The sequence below is a fragment of the Malaya genurostris genome, chromosome 3 (assembly GCF_030247185.1).
Source record: "Malaya genurostris strain Urasoe2022 chromosome 3, Malgen_1.1, whole genome shotgun sequence".
Lineage (NCBI taxonomy): Eukaryota > Metazoa > Arthropoda > Insecta > Diptera > Culicidae > Malaya > Malaya genurostris.
The window spans coordinates 303859203-303880881 of NC_080572.1; the positions used below are offsets into that span (position 1 = coordinate 303859203).

The 21679-nt window shown below is 36.0% G+C and overlaps 2 protein-coding genes across 3 annotated transcripts in view; one reads left to right on the forward strand and one right to left on the reverse strand.

Moving 5' to 3' along the window:
- Window positions 1-555: 555 nt before the first annotated feature.
- Window positions 556-6770, forward strand: LOC131438212 (microtubule-associated protein RP/EB family member 1-like). The gene is made up of 3 exons (XM_058608081.1): window positions 556-1012; window positions 6009-6561; window positions 6630-6770. The coding sequence occupies exons 1-3, from the start codon at window positions 892-894 to the stop codon at window positions 6703-6705; spliced, it is 750 nt and encodes a 249-aa protein (XP_058464064.1). The 5' UTR covers window positions 556-891; the 3' UTR covers window positions 6706-6770.
- A 53-nt stretch (window positions 6771-6823) lies between these two features.
- LOC131438211 (uncharacterized) overlaps window positions 6824-21679 on the reverse strand; it is a 290745-nt gene continuing 275889 nt past the window's right edge. For both annotated transcript variants that reach the window (XM_058608080.1, XM_058608079.1), the window contains exons 8-9: window positions 8179-8548; window positions 6824-8115 (exon numbers count right to left, since the gene is read on the reverse strand). In XM_058608080.1, coding sequence (XP_058464063.1) covers window positions 8224-8548 — 325 coding nt within the window. In that variant the 3' untranslated portion in view covers window positions 6824-8115; window positions 8179-8223. The remainder of the gene's footprint in view (window positions 8116-8178; window positions 8549-21679) is intronic.

Genomic DNA, 21679 nt, shown 5'->3' on the forward strand with positions numbered 1-21679 from the left:
AAACTTCAGCACAGTTTTACCGAAATTCGAAAAAGAAATCTAAGTGTGAGCGTTGAAAAACCACGGTTTAACGTTTTACTCACTTTACTAAGGAACGCCTTTATACAAAATTTACCTTCTGAGAGAGTGATAAGTTTTTTTTTATCGTGAATATCGCTTGTTGTATCTAATGTATCAACATAATGTTTGCTACATGTCATCGACAATATGATCAGCAATTCATGATTAAATTTTCAGTTGTATGACATAACCATAAATACCAGAGAACCAAACCGTAAAATGTCTTGAAATGTTTATGCAAGTTTTTGCTACACTTTCCCATTAAAAAATCGTTTTAAATCCTTCAGCGATCACTTGGCTCACCCTCACTACGACTCTGTGTGATAACGATAATATCAATAAATCTGTAGTTGTATAGGAGTATCTACACTTATTTCGGAATAGAATAGAGAATGCCGTTCCAATATCGAGAAATTTATTTTTATCCAGAATCTAATTACACAAAAATCAATGTATTTGTTCTAACTGCACTCGAATCGGGCGTCTGCATTCTAAATTGTTGTAAAATACATATCCGAAGAGAGATCTAGTGCGAATTTTTCAGTTCGCGTTAATCATTTTTTATCCGTTAAAACGCACACTCCAATAGATGCAAGTAGAGCAACGCGGTCTCACACGGAGCAAACACACGGTACACAATCCAAGCAATCATTTGTTCAGCGAGGCTCATCGGAGATAAACAAAAGATTGGCATTGGTGACAGATGATTGTATTTTCGTGTTGCATTCGTTACCCAAACGCCGTATGGACTTTAGTCACTGCCTAATTGAAGAAGTAATATTTGTGGCAAGTCTGTGAGCAGCTAGCTTAGTTCCAGGAGGTAACAATACCATGGCGGTCAACGTTCACTGTACGAGCGTAACGACGGAAAATATGTCCCGACGGGATATGTTGGCTTGGGTCAATCAGACTCTGATATCCGATTTCAAGAAAGTTGAGGAACTGTGCACAGGTGAGTGGATTGTAACGGTTTACCGTGATTATACCCGCAGGCTGGCCAAGCAGTGATTTTTTGTTTGGATCCTTTGTTCAACAATGGCAGCTTCCTAATTGCTTTAACTAAATGTGTGACGACGTTTTTTTTGCTTTTGATAGGTTGGTTTGACTGTTACATTTAATGCTGCTTTCATAAATTTCATGCTCCAATGAAGTTCAACCTTTTATCTAGTAATTATTTTTTGTACCGCCAAATCGTTGCACAGTGGGAAAGAATGAATTGAAAACACAAGTTTTTTTTGGAGGCTAATCTAAATCTGATCTAAAAGCTTTTTTTGGTGTAAAAAGAATTGAAAAGTCGATTCTACGTATTAGGAAGGATGCTCATGTTATCCTTATTTGTGTTGCAGAATACTAAATAAAGTGTTTTCAGAGGAGATATAAAAACTCTAACAAATCGATTGCATATAGTATCAACAAATGTTCGAAACACTTTGATTTATAAATGATTTCAATACGTCAAATGCGACCTATCAATATTAGTCTATATTTCGTTGAGAGCTGTCTAAGTGCGTAAAGGGATGACAGCACTAGACCATTCAACTAGTTTTACGCTAATTCTTTCCATTATTCGTATCCTGCGTTTACATTTTTTTTCGAATTTCGAAAGGAGACTCATTGCGGTTGCCCAGAATCGTTTTTTATGAAAGAGAAAAGCTGAAAAAGTAGATTACAATATTTTTTCCAAAGGCCGCACGAATCTTGTTAAACATTTTTACCCATAGGTCGGGTTAAATGGTTTACTGCTGTCATCCCCACTGTATGTACTCGGATTGTTGGAGTTTTTCACGTAACATGAACCACTTGTAGATTCGAGAGTCGTCTCAACACTAAGTTATATGAAAAAAAGAGTACATCGGTATAACAAGATTCGTGCAGTCTTTTCTAAGTTATATAAATCGACTCTGGACAACCACGATCAGTATTTTTATTGAAATGCGGAGGAAATTCGAAATACCGGAGATTTTAATTATGAAAAGAATTTGGTTAAAACGGGTTGAATCTAAGTTTATGGCTTGGTGTGAACCGGATTAACATTAGATCATTGAAACTATCTGTTATATTATTTGCACGAATAATTGGCAGTATACGAATCATAGATCCACTCTGGTGCACTATAATTAACCCAAATACCCATCAGTAGAACTTTTTTTTTGTTCCAAAAAAATATGTAAGAAGATAATTTGTCGTGAAACAGGATAGAGTTTCATTCCTGGTATTTTGGCCAAATCATGTATTGACATTGATTTGTTCTTCATGATTAGAGATACCACTTTCTGGTCCAGTTTCGGGTTGGAAGAACCGGGTTTTCTGCCTCTTCCTGGTAGCTCATCCAAGGAATAGTGTTCCCCAAACTTATTAATGATGGTTTTAACACTGGTATGATGAATTCCAAACCGCTTTGCCAATTTTCGCATATTAATACCCTTCTCACTTAGCCCTGTGTTCAGAACCTTAATTTTCACTTCCTTTTCAATACGCGACATTTTGAAAACGCAGAATTTCAATCGCACAAACAAGTAAACAAACGAAAGCTGACAGACAAACCAACAGCATGCTGTGATCTGAGCATAAAAAACCATCACAAATGCATGCGCACAACACAAATGTATGTGAATAGGTTATTTTCGATACACTCCTTATTTCACATTTGGTGCTGCAAAAGTCTACTCAAACTCAATGTAAAAATAAATGTAACTCAATAACTTTCAGTAGGCAAAATGAAACCCATTCTGTAGACATATTTTTAGAAAATCAAATATTATGCTGGGCTTTATCAAAGGGACCGTTCATAAACCACGTAGACCAAAATCTGGTTTTTTTTACCCCCCCTCCCCCCTCGTAGACTTACCCCCCCCCCCCCCCCTTAAAATTAAAAAAAATGTATGCTGGCTAGATTTAAACGGCAAAGAGGGGGTTTTGAAAACCAATTTTCATCTGCCATTTTTTGTAAAACAAGAGAAGGACACAAAAATTTCAAGGTTGTGCTAGATAGTATTGCTATTGTTAATTTCAATGTAACTTAGCGTTGCACATGTATAAAAGGTGGGAGTCGACATTTTATGACGAGCTCAGATACTTTCTACACTACTCAGAGTTGGTCATAAGAATAACCATGGAAGAGAACTGTAGTAAATTCACTAGAATAGGAAAGTTCAGTATAGAATTTTTATTCAGGGAAACGATGTTTCTTGACAAATACAGATACTATTTTAAATCAAAGTATTGTACGGAGTATTGTTCTGACCGTGTTTCACTTCATTCAGAGTATTTCCATAGGCAGGACAATCTTTTTGCGACCTTGCCATCACGAAAAATATCCGCCGGGTAATTCAGCTAGTATACTATAAAATAACTTATAGGAATCCAAGTAATATTATTCACGAAGAACGCATTGAATCGATACAAGAACAATTTCTTTCATATGCACTTCGTAAATTAAACTGGACAGCATTTCCTCTACCATCATATGAAGCACGCTGCATGCGCATCAATAAACAAACACTTGAGGACTGAGACCAGTGTGTTTTAGGATGTTTTAGAGGGCTATTTTCCCGCTTCAAATCTGATTTTCTCAGAAACGGTGATGAATATAAAAAAAACCCAACTGACAATCTCTTAGAAAATTAGTTTAGATTATTCTGTGAAAATTGATTCATTGACATTAGCGGTCGGGAAAGTCTTTTTTCTGAAGGAAGAATTGCAGAGCGGAAAAAGGCAACTTTCAACTTGTTAATTGAATATTTCGCCTTCAAAAGCATGGATCAAAAATCTATCCTGACAATGTCTAGATAATTTAATTTAGATGCGATTAGTGCATAAAAACATATATGTTGTCGCGATTAAGATAAAATAAAAGTTATTTTTGTTGAGGTAATTCGATTTCCATGGCGGCGCCATTTTAGTTCCCTGGTAACGTAACGAAACATGAGAGAGAAAATAAAATCGGCTCAGTAAGGCTGCCAAAGAAGCGGCAGCTTTCTTGGATTTTATGTGATGTAGTCAAACTTGTCAAACCGAAAATATCAAAACTTTCTTGGCCACCCGGCCACATCGAGAGTCACTTTGCACATTTGCGAGAGAGCATGGAGAGAAATGTAATACGCAGAGCGAGCCACGTGGTTTTACGCGATCTACTGACCTCAGCCCTTAAAGAACGCCGCGACTTTGCAATGCTTTATTTTATCAGCGACATTATTTCTCAACGCATTCAATCAGCTTCATTATTATCGCAATTAAATTTTTATATACCAAGCCGTCAACTACGTTCCGAGAAATTATTTTCAGAAAGACATACTAGAACAAATTATGCAAAATACAGTCCAGTCAATCGAATAATGTGCCTTTACAATCAATACTACGAACATATTGAACTTACTATGCTAAAAAATCAAATAAAATCTCATCTTATATTTCTATTTTCGAGTCGCAATAGTAATATGGTTTTCCACGTAATCGGAAGCACTCAATAATTACTTCTACATATATAAAATTAACTTTTGAAGACTGTCCTAGAAAGTATGGACGCAATCAAAAACAGCTGCCATTTCGCAATGGTTCAGAATCTGTCAATTTTTATGGCTGCGTCCTGTTGTTTACACTCTTCTCTAACCACTTGTGCAGTTGTTTATTCGTTTTCATTAGTTTGTTTCGAAATGCGTGGACTTTCAGCAGAACAACGTCGAAAAATTGTGTACTAACCCTCAGTTGGATAAACGTATACTGAAGGCGTATGAGCAAAAGAAGGAGGTTTCAGTTCGGGTTGTGGCCAAAAAAGTGGACACTTCGAAGTCAAATGTTCTTCGTGCTAAAGAACGTTTGAATCTTCGAACCTCTAAGAAGCAGAAACTACCAAAACGTAGTCCGGAACAAGAAGCATCGATCAGGCCGAGTGTTCGAAAGCTGTACAATACGATTCTTGCTGGAAATTTGAACTGCATAATCATGGACGACGAAACCTACGTGAAACTCGATTACAAATTCTTGCCGGAACCACAATATTATACGGTGCGAGAAGGGCAAGTGTTAAACCGGTCCGAGACATCGATTGAAGTCGAAAAATTTGGTAAGAAAGCTATGGTCTGGCAAGCAATTTGTAGCTGCGGTAAGATTTCGAAACTCTTCATCACCACTGCTTCAATGAACAGCGAAATATACATCAAGGAATGTTTACAAAAACGTCTTCTACCCATGATTCGAAGCCACAAGGATCCTGTTGTCTTCTGGCCAGATCTTGCTTCTTGCCACTACTCGAAATCAACGGTAGAATGGTATACTACCAAAAATGTCACTCTCGTCCCAAAAGACATGAATCCACCAAATTGCCCACAACTTCGACCAATTGAGTAATTTTGGGCATTAACGAAGGCACATCTTAGGAAACATGTCTCGGCAGCCGAAATCATTCAACAGTTCGAAAAAGATTGGAAAAAAGTGTCAAAACTTGTCGCCAAGAAGTCTGTACGGAATTTAATGAGGAACGTTCGCAAGAAGGTGCGCCAGCTAGTCTACAATGGCTAATTAGCAAATGTTGATAATAATATTCTGTTGTTGTAGTCTAATATTATCAGTATATCGAATAAAATTTGAATATCTAACACTTGTGAATTATTTACAGCGAAATCAAAGTGCGTCCATACTTTCTGGGACAGTCTTTAAAATCGCTTACCACTTACCGAGCAGATGCTCAGAAGTCAGAAACTTTCCAAATAAAAATTTCAGTAAAAAATGTGCCAGTTTTGACACGAACAGGATTGACGCCAAACTGAATTGACTCAACGTTATTCAGCGGGAGCGCGTTTACAAAGTCAATCCATGAATCAAAATAATTGCTGGTTCAGAAGATATTTAAGCTGTCCGGGTTAACCCCGGTCTCCTCTACTGTGCATACTGAATCCAAGAAACACACAAAAATGTTGTACCCAGAGTAAACTGAATTCATCTCGTTGCAGGTGCCGCCTACTGTCAGTTGATGGATTTACTGTTCCCGGGTTGTGTTCCCCTGAAACGTGTGAAGTATTGCACCAATCAGGATCACGATTTCATCAATAATCTGAGACTGTTTCAGAACGCTCTAGTCTCGTTGAAGGTAGAAAAGCCAGTTCCAATCGACCGATTGATAAAAGGTCGATTCCAGGATAATTTCGAATTTCTGCAATGGTTCAAAAAGTTCTTCGATGCCAACTACGATGGTAAAGAGTATGATCCCCAGGCGGCCCGTAATAACGTTCCGATGGGCTACGGGACACCGAATGCGCTCAGGCCGAGTCAGAAGACGAATGTACCCGGAAATGTTGGTTTCGGGAAAGCGCGTGCAATAGAAAAGAAAACCACTCCCACGTCTGCGCTTATCAAAGCTCCCAAGGTGAGCACCGACACTAGTAAGGCACTGTTGGAAAAAGTGAACTATCTCATGGAGGAACGGGACGAGCTGACGGTGAAAATGCAAACAATGGAAATTGAACGAGACTACTACTATCAAAAGTTGACACAAATAGAGGCTTTGTAAGTTGGCCACTGGATTTGGGTATACGTGATATTCTACTACTGATAGTTTTGAACATTTTTTTCAGAATTTCCGAAGAAGAATCTCCTGAGAACCAAACATTTTGTGATCGGGCGAAAGAAATTATGTTCGCCGAATCCTAGTCTGATTTCAATGATTAATATTTGTGTTTAATTGTTATCATTAATTTGTATGTCAATAAATTGTTTGCTCATATCATTTTTCCATATTTATTTCTCATCTTTTTCAATAAAATATTTTTCAATAGACTTGAATTGAATATTTAAGAACTGGATATCTTTCAATTACAATGTTTACAGATTTTCGAAAGGTCACACACTACGCATAAAGAATGAACATGCCGTTTTTCCTCTCACGCTACAAATACACTTAATTTGAGATTTGTTTGCCAATGGTTGTACATTTCAAAGATAGCAAAGTTTGTGTTTGTTTTTATTTTCTCTTTTCAAAGTTAGGAACAAAACGAAAAGTCCAATCCAATCTGTTTTGTTTGAGTTAAAACCTTACCAAGTTCTACTTTGTTAAATTGCTAGCATTTCATAATAAGGACTATTAAAACTGTTTGGTTTGAAAAGTGGAAATTTCATTTGCTTCTCACTGAGGAATCATTCTACAAATTGCGTCAATCCAACGGCACAATCGGACAATTCCTGCGACTGTCGCACATTCGGAAAAGCAAAAGAACTTAAACTTTTCAACACAGGTTAAACACAATTGATTGACGGTAGACGAGTTTCGATAAAAATTAGTTCAATAGTATCTTTGTTTCGTTTACTGTGTTAACTCCTATCAAACCGTTAGCTTAAACGATTGATTGGGTGCAAACCTTTTTCGCTTAATTTCGCTTGAATCGTTTGTCATTTAGTTTGTATGTTAAGTCACTTAAACAGCACATTATTAGTAATAATACCACAGCCTTAACGACGAATGGCGAAAGTAAAACTATAAACTGTTTGATATATGAGTTTTCTTTGCTTTATCGTTTTGTTTAGTTTCAATTTAATCCAACAGCATGCGCACCCTAACAAGTATAGCGCTTATTTATCATAATGCCTTGTATTTATGTTAAGATGCATAATTTAACGAAAAAAAAAAAACAAAAATGTATGCAGAGCCCATTTCCTTGATACTGAACTCATTATTGCTCGGTTTTGGATGTTTCCTTCTTTTGTTTTAAGTTTAATAATCTAACTAAAAATATGAGTTTCAAAAACTATCTTGTAATAATATTGATGGACAAAATAGAAGTAAAAATTCCTGGCAGTTTTAAATGAACACTGAATTTACATGAGTAGAAACGAAACGGAAAACTGATCCAATTGGTGCAGAACTAGGCTCTGCATGTGATGTATTTTAATGGCATCGATTGATTAGTAAAATTTTCCATGCAATACTCTCTGTTATAAATGATTGTGTTTCCTAGGGTCACATGGAATGGAGCTTTTAATAGGTGAATAAACCTTGATTCACTGGAATGGACAGTAACAAATCTTTTGACTTTTTGACTAAAATTAATGACGAAATCTTTTCAACTGCAAAACAAAAAAGATCGATTAGTTTCGGACTTTTTATTGCACAACTTCAGAGGAGGGTACCTTTTTTTCTTCACATAGCAACTCCCTGGCGGAACCCGGCTAGCCTCATAGATACAGAGTTCCCTGCTGCCGATCGAACTGATGCAAATAGAGCTTCTTCTTTGACTTGTCCGATTTGTGTGGACGCAAATCCCACACCAGGTTCGAGAGGCTGCGCGGTCGACTCAACCGACGGGTTTTCTTCTCTGGCAATTTGGAATCACCCGAAGTGCGGCCACCGCTACGGGACGAGTCCAGTGTTCCTTCCCGACCGGTACTGGCCGACTTGGAGAGCATGTGATTCTTCTCCTGGGTGCCCTTCGGCGAGGGCGAGATCGGTGTCGGCAGATGGGAATCCTGGGCCAGTTGCAACGAGCTGAGACTTTTGTATCTGTGCAAAGAAGTAAAATATGTCTTTATTATATTGTCATGAATGTTTTGTGTTACTAAAATTGATATTGAGCGCCTTTCTTTTTTATGGACTCTGTTCTACTCTTACAACAAACCAGGTATGTTCTGTAAACCTAAGAAATGAATTTAGATTAGATCGTGTTGCAAAACAAAACATAAACTTGTGTTGTAAGCATGTATTTGTGATGGTTTTTTATACTTAGATCACAGCATGCTATGCGTTTGGCTGTCGGCTTTCGTTTGCTCACTTGTTTGTGCGGTTGACATTCTGCGTTTTCAAAATCTCGCGTATTGAAAAGGAAGTGGAAATTAAGGTTCAGAACACATGGCTAAGTGAGAAGGGTTTTAATATGCGAAAATTGGTGAAGCGGTTTGGAATTCATCATGCCAGTGCTAAAATTATCATTAATAAGTTTGGGGAAGGGGACGGGTATAGCGTAATGGGTAATTCGATGCCTTTCACGCAGCCCACCTGGGTTCGATTCCCAACCCCGCACATAGGGTCAGAAAGTTTTTCTGGCCCGAAGAGGCGAATGACCTTAAGGTTAAAACCTCTATAATCTAAACAAAACAAACAAACAAACAAAGTTTGGGGAACACTTTTCTTTGGTTGAGTTACCAGGAGAAGGCAGAAAACCCGGTTCTTCCAACCCAAAACTAGACCAGAAAGTGGTATCTCTAATCATGAAGGAAAAATCAATGTCAATACGTGATTTGGTCGAAAAAGAACGGGGAACGAGTGTCGGAATGATCCAGCGTATCAAGAGGCGAAATCACCTGAAGACCTACAAGAAACAGAAAAACTCGAAACGAGCCGCAACAAGGGCCCGGAAGTCTCCGGATGCATGCGTTCTGATGGACGATGAGACTTATGTAAAGAAGGACTCAAAAATCCTTCCAGGTCCACAATATTTTACTGTCGTCGTTGGGGAGGATTTAAGCGATGCGGACAGGTCGATTGAAGTGGAGAAATTCGGTCGAAAGGTACTGGTATGGCAAGCAATATGTTCCTGTGGTTTGAAGTCAACCATTTTTTACACTACCAGAACTATAAATGCAGAAATCTATCGATCTGAGTGTCTCCAGAAGAGATTGCTGCCTTGATATAAGAAGCATAGTACACCTCCACTGTTTTGGCCGGATTTTGCGTCGGCTCACTATGCCAAAACCCCTCTCAATTGGCTTGCGGAAAAGGGTATAAATTTCCCTGAAAAAATATCAATCCACCAAATTGCCCTCAGCTTCGACCCATCGAACGTTACTAGGAACTACTCGTGAAGAGGGTCTTCAAGAAGACTGGTAAGGCAGCTGGACACATGCAGGAGTTCAAAAAAATTTGGGCTCAAGCGTCAAAAAAATGCGTTGCCTCGCACTTGTTCGGAACTTTATGAAGAAAGTTCGAAATTTCATTCGGTTTAGGGGCTGGGGTCCACTAGGAGATTGATAGTACCTATTAGCTCTCTCCGGACAGTACCAGCCAAGATGCCGTGTGGAATCCGGCGGAAAAAAATGAACCAAGAATAGATCCACTGGGTTCCTGCTTCCATGTCGTAAAGGGCGGCAATTGCAGGAGTTTCTTTTTCCTTTCAGTTATCAGATATTTTCAATGTTTTACTTCTGATTACTCTATTTTACTAAATCATCTCTTTATTCAACCTATCAATTTCCGTCTAGCTTCGGAGAAAAGTTTTATTAGGAATGATTTCTTCTTCCATGTTATTGATTGTTTTTCAGGATTATAAAATGAATGATAAAAATCAACCATTGCGCAAATCCGTTTATATTACAAAGTTAATAACAGAGATGAAATGTATCGGTATATTGAATACATAGTAAAAAACACTGGATATTAATATTTCAAACAGTAAATTAATATTTTTCTCGGTAGCCGGCTGCCCAGATCAACTAATATAACCAATTAATAATTTTAATAAATAATTAAAATAATAAAGCGGAAATAATAAAGAATCAAGACGCGTGTGAAATCTGTTGACCTTTGTTTGGTAATTTAAAATGATTTTATAATAACTGTTTAGAATATTTCAATGCAATGAATCAACTTTTTTGTCTAAATCCTATTCGCTCGTTTATTTTGTATCACGTAGTTTCATTTATAAAAACGTGCTTAATCCACCTAGCAGTGAGATGATACCTTTTTTTTATCAATCCGAATGTGTTTTTTTTGCATGACTAAAAAAAATTAGAGGGTTGTATTCAAGACACGACCGAGCACAATAACATTAAAAATTAAACGTTTCTAGGGTCTTCATAATAAATACAAAATAAAGATGATATTGATGATGATACACTAAACTTCACTACACTTCAAAGTTCTTTGAAAGCTCAATTTTAGATACAAACAACCTAAAGATTTAAACCTGAAATAAACTATTTTATTTTCTGATGATAATTTTCGAGAAACGTACAAACTTATTAATTTGATTCGATTTATATTGTTTATTTACCCCCAGTTTTAACCTAATAATGGTCGTTCTCTGGGTGGACTTATTAATTTTATAAACAGTTAATCGATCCAAGAGAATGTTGTACCAGTAATCTCAGTAATGGTGTAATTTTATTAATCCTTCAAAATCGTCGATAATCTTCAGAAAGTGTCGGTAAATAATATGGCAACAATACGAGGAAAAAAACATGTGAAACAGTCCGCATAAAATATTTAGTTACTTACATTGATTTTCGCTTTGGCATATTAGGAATATACGGAATGGATACGCAACAAAATTCCGAATTTTTTTTTTCATATTGTAACTTGATGTTATTAACACATGAATGAACATTGTCATAGTTACAACGCGTGTAGCCATCAGACGCTTATTGTTTTGAAGCAAATAATAATTAAACTGAAACTGGCGGTTAATCAAATTCTACGAGAGTTCCTATTCAAACGATACATGTAAAATCGCAGGTAAACTTACCTTGAGTTTATCTTTGATACTATAGGATATTGCATCTAATTTTACTGTATGTGTGAGCCTATGGAACTCATTTATACTACTAAACCGAGGAGACCGCTTTTAAATAAGTTTCAGAATTTAATTTTAAAATCTTTCGAAGCGTTCAGTCACATTGTCACGTTTTGTTCGTATGAGAATGGAGATTTAAGTATGCAAACCGATCCGTTGACAAATTAAAACATTTTTAATCTTATAATATTGAAGCTTTGGAATCATTTAAATTAGGAAAATCCATTAACAAATTATCGAGGAACAAGCGCTGCAAATTAGATCCGAAAAATCTATCGTCGATAATTCTAAATTGGCCTGATAGTTACCAGAGAACCAACATAAAATACTCAATTCAAACCAATTTTTCAATAGTATGCAATTGAAATATTCAAATAACGTTGTCTCATAAGTTTAAGTTAAATGTTTCCGAATCGATTGTTCGTTGAGTTTTATAAATCCATCAACAAATGATTGAGTTATAAGCATTCAAAATTATGGCAAAATCGACCAAAAATTTGTTAAATACATGGGATATTTCAAAAGAATCGGTAACCATGCTGATTCGGTTCTTCAATAGCTAGATGATATATAAGATACTCAAGCGAACACGGTTTGCGCAGACAGCAGGACATTTCACCAATACATAATGCAAAAGCGACAATCCAGCAAGTGAACGCATATAGAATCCAGTCATCAGCTCACTGGACAAGCTACTTGTTTCATTCACAGTCAAACATCAACTAGGCAAAGAAATATTGTGCAGCCTATATTTATAGATTTCTCTTCATACTACGCATAACGATGCGGTGTTTTTTATGCATGACGCAAAGCCTCCTATGCCGAACAAGAAGTTGACGTCATTTCGTACAACAGGGATTGGTGGATGAAAACATAGGTCTATTCCAACCATTTTTTCAATAGTATACTATTAAAATACTGAAACGACGTCGTCATACATGTTTAAGTTAAAAGTTTCCGAATCGATTGGTTGTTAAATTATAACAATCCATCAACAAATGACCGAGTTATTAACGTTCAAAATTATGACACAAAAAGGTTACGCGACTATTTTTGAAACTTTTAATTGACACCCGGCCCCATATAGTGAAGAGTAAGGCATTTTTAATGCTAAAAAACGCGAAAGGTAGATGCATAAACGAGTGACTGCATACTCGACAGCCGGCTGTCCGGAGTTTTGTCAATTTCGGAGATTGACTGTTTCGTGCATTATATTGCCAGCACAAAGTAACACATAAAACGATAATACTTTAAAACATTCTTGGTAGCCGGCTACCCAGAGCAATAAACACATGATAACATTATTAAAACATTTACTAACAAAGTATCCTCTCCTGTGATGCATGTGGGAATGCAGAGGATTCCTCGGTTCTTAGTAGCAACATGCATCGAACTAACAATCCTTTCCCTCCCAAGTAGATCTGCATTCGGACGTGGCCGGCGTCGGTATTGATCAGCATGCATGGTTCAATACAGTTTGCACAGTGTGAAACAATGTGTTATTCCCAAACATGTTACTTCAAAAAATCATTTTGCAATCTCTATTGGTCCAGATCAATAACGGAGTAGCAACACACGGGCGGTCTCTAATGCTAATGCCAAATGCTAATGCTAAAGCTCGAAATTTCATTCGGTTTTCATTATGCCCAAGTTCAATCTCATACAGTTAACACTATGTTCACACTATGAGTTAAAACAAGTTTTAACTCTGATTTCATTTTTTTAGCGAAATAACATGTTTTACTTTTGCGTTATTTCATATTCAGAAACGTCACATTAAAACATGTTTTCCCGAAATAACATGATATAATTGTCAGTAATACTATATTCACACTATCAGAAAATAACACGTTTTAACGATGGTAATATAAAATTAAAACCGAACTGTTCACATTTGGATTATGTTATACGCATGACATACTGTTTGGTATTGAAATTGTTTGCAAACAAAGTGCAAACATGTTTTTAACACAGAAATTAAGCAGTTGTGCTGCGTTTTCTTTATTATTCAACGATTCAGTGCTCCAGCTTTATAATTTATATTGCTGTGCGATCCGTGATTTGAGACGAAGAAGGAAAAACTGCATCGACAGCATTCGTAAAATAAGAAACAAACAGCTGCTTCTTCTAGCTATGGAGGATGTTACCGTTGAGCGACCATGGACATTAGTAAGCAAAAAATGGTTTTTTATCCCTAGTAGCGCATTTTGATGGGGATACTAAACTGGGATTTTACTGCTTATTCAATACAGTTCTACTGACACTCTGAATTAATATTCTGAGTGTCACTGACGACGATTTAATTTTTTTTTTACAGAACCGAACTCAGTCTTTTTGGGAAAAGGACTGCCAATTGAATGGAGACGAGTATTTCAAACAGAACTTTAGAATGCATCGTAACACATTTGACCAACTTTGCAATATGCTTCCGCATTTGCAAAAGATGGACACTATGCTGCGCAAAGCGATACCTCTCGAAAAACGTGATTAATCCACCTAGCAGTGAGATGATACCTTTTTTTTTATCAATCCGCATGTGTTTTTTGCATGGATATTCTTAGGTGTTTTAGTTCTCATGACGTTATTTTAATCATCGTCGTTTTTAACGGCAAATTGAGATTTTAATCACTCATTACCCTGTAATGTCGAAACTGCAAATCGTATCGAATTTCAATCTTAACGTATGACAATCGATTGAACATTCCATGAGATGTCGAAGTAAGTTCCACTTTAGAGTTTTTCGTCATTATTTATGGTACTTCCAGAGCCGGTATTCAGGAACTAGCATAACCCAAAATGATTCGAATGGCCATAAATTAATACGCCAAACAATTTACATCTTCTATATCTGTATGAATTTTAATAACTCATCATCCTGCAATTCCAGAATCGGATAAAATTCACCAATTTTGTATGGGACCTTAAGTCCTCTAATTTGAATTTTTGGTTTTGAAGTTTGATTTGGCCTTTCGAGAAAAATGATTGAGCTTTGAGAAACGATTCGATACTGGAACCGGAATTCTAAAATCGGTGTAGCCGAAATCAGTTAAATTCACCTGAGGAGTCTGTAGACATCTTTGAGAAATTGTAGTGCGAATTAAAATTTGGGGGTACATTCCGAATCCAAAAACGAATACCGCTCAAACTGAAATAAATTTTTTTGGTAATCGACTATCCAAATCTGCAAACCCGATAAACCTATTTATGTGAAATGGACGTTTTTATACTAATCACCCTGTATCTGCTAAACCGGAAGTCGGATCTGACTAAATTTTATAGGATTTTAAGATCTCCCATTTGAATCATAGATGGTTTTTAGATTTCATTTGAATCTTAGATCGGTTCAGCCATCTACGAGAAAAATTAATTGCATTATTTTAATTTCGTTTCACATATCATCCTGTGGTTCCGCAATCAGAAGTCGGATCCAAACGTAATTCAGGAACCTTGTTTGGGAGTATACGACTTTTCATATGAATCTGAGTTTGTAGAAAACGGTTTAACCATCTCCGAGAAAATTGAGTGAAATTATTTGTCACACACGCATTTGCTGATCTCGACGAACTGATTCAAATGGTATATGGGTGTTTTGTTCTTCCAGCATTTATTGCTGTAAGCAGTTTAAATCAATATAATTATGAAATTGTTCAGAATTCGGAAGTACAGCCATCTTTCCAATATGTCATATTCGAACGATTATGTTGCCAAAAACGAACCGTGCTAAAATTGGTCCGAGGCAAAATGTCATGAAAAATAATGCTGTTCACAGTCTTTTCGGTACTTAGAAACAATCGTATGTAACAGTATAAAAAATCGTGTTTCACGTTGCTCCCAAGCATTGCTTTGTCATACAGCGCTCAAAACTCCTACTACTGAAATAAGGCGAAAAGTCGCTTATACAAAAATGTCGATATCTCCTTTGAAAATGGACGGATTTTAACAATCTCTGGCTTGTTGGATAGCTATTACCGTGTGGAATCTAAGTTTAGAAACATATTCTGCTTTCAAGGTGTGACAGATACTGTCAAAAATTTTTGACATAAAACTTCGTATAACTCAAAAAGTAAACATCCGATATCAAAACCATTCAATAGCGTTCTGGGTGACGGGGAGACCTTTCATTTGCGACTAGTTTTATCAAAATCCATCTCTGAGATCTCGACCTCTTAGTTGACAACACACATACAGACACACACACGGACATTTGTTCAGTTCGTCGAGCTGAATCGATTGGTATATAACATTTGGCCCTCCGGGTCTCGGAAAATTTTTCTAAAGTTGGAGCGAATTCTATACCTATTTTTTATATATATATATATATATATATATATATATATATATATATATATATATATATATATATATATATATATATATATATATATATATATATATATATATATATATATATATATATATATATAAAGGTAAAAAAGGTAAAAAGAGTGGCAGTTGCTCTTTACTGCTTGGGTTCCTCTTCGGAGTTGAGCAGTATTGCAAATTTGTTCGGGATAGGAAAGTCTACAGTGTGCATTATTCTTTTGGAGTTCTGTAAACAAATCTGGGTAACTCTCGCCCGGGGCTACCACGTTTGGCATAACGCTGTTTGGCATAATGGTCATTTGGCATAACAGATGAACATGCTGCTTAATAGAAATTGTTCTAATTTAGTGCAATTTGGAAAGGTCTAATGCGGCTATGCCGCATCGTTTTTAATGACCTGCTGTCTGACCTCGCTGCCGCTCGTTCGGACTTAACTAAGGGATAGCTCCTAGCTTTGGGTAATCCGGGCAAACGCCCGCAACTAGACAGAGGTGATTTCTGCGGGGGCGCTGCCCCCCCCACCCCCCCCTCCCCGCAGTGGCCGGCACTTCCGACGGCGGGTCGCCGGCGCACTCGCGGCCTTCGGCCGTCTCGACCTAAATCATCTATGACGAACAGAATATTGTGCTAGCACTCAGTGAGTTGCTTGTATTAAATGATAGTGTGCTATTTACTGCAGAATTTTAAAAATAAAAATTAATAATGCTATTCCACCTAATATTATCGAAGTATTTGAACCGGATATAAAATTCACATATTTCGTTCGAGTTTTCCTTGCACAACATCAATAGATCAAAACACAAAATGGCATTATGCCAAATGACCTTATGCCAAACGGGCCGCCCCCCTCTCGCCCCACTGTATCTGAATAAGTTTCCTTTAACGAAAGTAAAGATAGAAGATTGTATTGCCGGTTTTAACAAACTTGGTTTTCCACAATGCCTCGGGGCCATTGGTATGAACATTAAAGGCTATAGCAGGATAACCATGTGAAATCTGCCCCCAAAGGGAATTCATATTGTTATACCACATTCGAAAGGTCATAGACTGGAAACAATTTTCTCAAAGTTTCAACCCTTTAACTGCCATATTGACGGAGCTAGGGTGGTTCTATTGATTTTTATTTTATTTGATTTTTGAAGAAACTGCTTCTCCGAAAAATTTGAAAAAAATCAGGCATGTTTAAGGCATTATGGGGATGCTTCACAATTTTTTTCAAAATTTTTGAGGATGTATTTCTTTTATTAAAAAATACTAGAAAATTTTGAAACATATTTTTTCCCTCTTCCAATTTTTGCACCACCCTGGATTTTTTAGTGATAAATAAAGAATTTTTGGACATGTTAAAATGGTATGTTTTCATATTTTTTAAAAATGTGGACAACCAAAATATTTAATTTTTTCTAAAAAATCAACAACAGTCGACCATGCGTTCCCATCATATTCTGAGAAAAGGAAACGCATGGTGCTTTATCTTAGCAGTTTCTAGTAGTAGTCGACCATGCGTTCCCATAAAGTTCTCTTAAAACGGAAACGCATGGTGCTTTGTTCTAGTAGTTTATGATGCAATTCAAGCGCAGGGCTTAGAAATCAAAGTAACGAAAAGAAGGAAATGAGTATCAACCTTTGCATAATACATACACGATCATACTTCGGGTACAACCTAGAAAGCTACAAAGCGAGAACTTACTGGTATGTGGTTCATATATGAATGGTAGTAATATATGAACGTTGCGAGTATCACACATATGCAGTTCGGTTACGGCAGTCAAGAACTAGAGCGAGTGACTGTATATAATTCGATGATTCGATAGTGTTTCATGAAATGGTCAAATCGATTTGCACTGTTGGGTCTCGTACAACGCGGTTTTCTTTTTGCCAGCTCTGTACATTTCACTAAATACATAGCGAGTTGAAACAGCAGTGAATATAATTTTTTCTTTTTTATATTGGTGTCAAACAAAAGTGGCCACTGATGAAGGTTGGAATTGATTTCTTAGAATTGTTTTTCCATAAATACGTTTATTTCTTAAGGCAATTTACATAAGTTGTTCTTCGCCGTAGCATCACTTTTACATAGAATTCTTATCATAATATAATACTAATATAGTCACATCAATTTGAGTTTAATAAAGCATATGAACGATGAACTGCTACAAATTTTAAAATAAGCTGAAATTTTTATACATTTTGTGGTTGATTTCATAACCCACTTGGAGTTTTTTTTTTATCAGCACATCATTTTTAATATAATTTTGCTATTGGATGAACTAATGGACGCAGTAGGAGTCAGAACTAAGACTCAAAAGGGTCAATTATTAAATTGAAACTTCAATTGTCTTTATGAAATGATTAAGAAGTTTCATGTAAGAAAGGTCACGAAAAAATTTCTGAAAATTATTGACTGTATTTTTCATTTAAATAGGAAATGGGATAAAAATGTTATAAAAAAACATTGCTGTTTCAATGCACCCATTTTCTCTCTGATTCTTTTCGTTTATTCTATAGAATTATCATCGTCACTTGGTAGCTGTTCTGATTTAAGCATTTCTGACAATATTTTCGCCGGTCTCACAATTCTGGATAAAAACCGAGCATAAGGAAAGGTAGTGAATAATAGCGGCCTCGTGTGAACAGCAACCAACAGTTCTATTGCCAATAACGCATTTACAGCAACGGCGCTGGATTCCCAAATATCCAGTCGAATTTGTAGTGTACTCGATATAGTACTTGTAAGCTTTTAAAAATGAGACTTATTACCGGCCCGAATAGCTTTTTTGTGATCTGTGTGTCTCAATTGGGTCATCTCGTGATAAAGCTTTAAATCCAAAATTACTTGGCAGAACATCCTTTTCAAAAGCTTCTGTTCCAGAGTTACTATATTCCGATACTTGTTGCACTCGTTCCAATCCAAGGATTGATAATATTATCTTATTAGAACTTCCCGTTCGCAATTTGAACAAAAATACGAATAAATCTTTCTCATTTACACCAGCATATCACGAAGCTCAATGATATTTGACCATATTAAACCTGTAAAAACCTGGAAGCGTTCCTCTGAGAATGAAAATCACTTACTGAGTTAATTATGTATTCTCAGATATTTTCTGGAAAATATGGAGCTTTCTACACAATATACCCAAAAATTAAAGAGATCGATTCAGCGAATCAAGTTTTTTAATAGACATGGTCGATAAATGCTTGATTTGAAATTATGCAAAAGTTATAACTCAAAAATGAAAAATAACGCATCACTATTTTTTATATCTGTTGTTGTTTTAAATTTTCGAATAAATAAAAAAAATATACAGCGCTCTCAGTCTACAAACCATGAAAACCATCATAAAGATATTCGATTGAAGTTTTCAAACACAAAACTCCAACTTTATCTTTATTATACATTTTTCCAGAAAACTGTACACATCCCTCGATAACATATCTTTATGATCTGACACGAATGCCACAAAGATGGTAAAGTGTCATTAATAAAAAAAAAAAAAGATATCTTTATGATAACTTTTGACACTGTAATGAAATTTTCATTCTTTCTTTCATTATTCTTTCTTTACATCCATCAGCAACACGTAAAAAACTGACACTCGCCCTAGTTCTTGACTGCCATAACCGAATTTCATATGTGTGATACTCGCGACGTTCATGTATTACTACCATTCATATATGAACCACATACCAGTAAGTTCTCGCTTTGTAGCTTTCTAGGTTGTACCCGAAGTATGATCGTGTATGTATTATGCAAAGATTGATACTCATTTCCTTCTTTTCGTTACTTTGATTTCTAAGCCTTGCGCTTGAGTTGCATCATAAACTACTAGAACAAAGCACCATGCGTTTCCCTTTTAAGAGAACTTTATGGGAACGCATGGTCGACTACTACTAGAAACTGCTAAGATAAAGCACCATGCGTTTCCTTCTCTCAGAATTCGATGGGGACGCATGGTCGACTGTTATTAATTTTTTAGAAAAAATCAAATATTTTGGTCGTCCACATTTTAAAAAATATGAAAACATACCATTTTAACATGTCCAAAAATTCTTTATTTATCACTAAAAAATCCAGGGTGGTGCAAAAATTGGAAGAGGTAAAAAATATGTTTCAAAATTTTCTAGTATTTTTTAATAAAAGAAATACATCTTCAAAAATTTTGAAAAAAATTTAAAGCATCCCCATAATGCCTTAAACATGTCTGATTTTTTTCAAATTTTTCGGAGAAGCAGTTTCTTCAAAAATCAAATAAAATAAAAATCAATAGAACCACCCTAGCTCCGTCAATATGGCAGTTAAAGGGTTGAAACTTTGAGAAAATAGTTTACAGTCTATGACCTTTCGAATGTGGTATAACAATATGAATTCCCTTTGGGGGCAGATTTTACATGCTTATCCTGCTATAGCCTTTAAAACGAGTTTCAAGTAATCGTAATTTCTCCATCAGTAGGCTGCCATATTGAAATTCATCCCCGAGCTACAGATGCCGTAGATTATTATAATTACACTAGCTGACCCGTCGAACTTCGTCTCGCCCACATATTATTTGTTCGAATTTATGTTTTCGGACAGCAGAATTGTCAAACGACTAAACGGTTAATGTTTCTCTTCATTATTTTTCTGATTACTTAACCTACAATCAACGGAATTCGACACACATTCGCTTTAGCTCAAAACGAAATATCACCAAAAATTTATGCTTATTTCATACTGCGAAGAAGTGAGAGTTCGGCGCACAGGTCCATTATTTCTGCTTCGATTGACTTAAAAACTTTACAAAACATTCTTGATATGTTTCATTATAACAAATTATAAAAGAAAAATCATGATTTTTGGAAAATGTTAGACCCTACGGGATCCCTAGAGTAATAAATTGTTTCCTTCGATTTTATAGACATAAAACTTTAAACGCGTTTTTCTCGAAAGCAGGTTTTGAAAATTCGTGTCCATGGTCATTCAAAAACTACTGCACCAATTTTTTCCAAATTTTGCACACATTTTCTACATATGAAGAACCTGACCCCAACGTTTTCCTTTTCGATTTTTGTTATTTTTGGGATGTTTTACAGCTGCAAAATGGTGGATTTTTTCGTTAAACATCGTACTTTTCGCTTATTTCTCAATAGTTTTCCACGAAAAAATTACAAAATGTTGTTCGAATGATATTTTTTATCTAGCAAAACATTTGAATTTATTTTGATGCACGATAATTCTGAAAAAAAATTCTCAAATATAATTATTTTTTGCATCATTCAAATCCTATCCCCCCTTGAGCAGCATTCTGAATAGTCCGTTTTAAGGAATACTTGAATGTTCACCCGACGCAACAGAAAAAAACTTTAAAGCAGTTCTTTGTACAGATTTTATGCAGCGAGGAAGTTTTCTCAGAACTTGTTCTGTATGTTCAAGTTGCCATAGAGTGCAACGCGTACTTTAGAGCTCTAATAAAGTGGATACTTTTCAGGTACTTCGGAATTTTTGGTTGCTTAGAGAGACTACGCTAAAATTTTAATTTGATATTATACCAATTTGAACATTCTTCACAGAATTGTGCGCTTAGTCTAATCTAAATTATTAGAAAGAAAAACGCAAGGAAAATTTCTTAGTGTGACCTTAGCGCTTCTACAGCACAATCTTTTTATTGATTCATTCAAAAATTTTCTGATTTATTAAACTCGCGCCCGCGATGACCAATGAACTGGTAAATGACATCAGACCATTTTCTCCTGCCAACAGCGGTCTTCTAGAACAGTCATATGCATTCCGTCATTGAGTCATTTGGCAAGCAATAATTTAGATA

What these genes read in the sequence shown, in the direction of transcription:
- LOC131438212 (XM_058608081.1), top strand. Translation starts at nt 892, where the DNA reads ATGGCGGTCAACGTTCACTGTACGAGCGTAACGACGGAAAATATGTCC. An exon ending in AGTTGAGGAACTGTGCACAG is followed by an intron (nt 1,013 to 6,008) that starts GTGAGTGGATTG and finishes ATCTCGTTGCAG; the next exon opens with GTGCCGCCTACTGTCAGTTG. An exon ending in TTGACACAAATAGAGGCTTT is followed by an intron (nt 6,562 to 6,629) that starts GTAAGTTGGCCA and finishes CATTTTTTTCAG; the next exon opens with AATTTCCGAAGAAGAATCTC.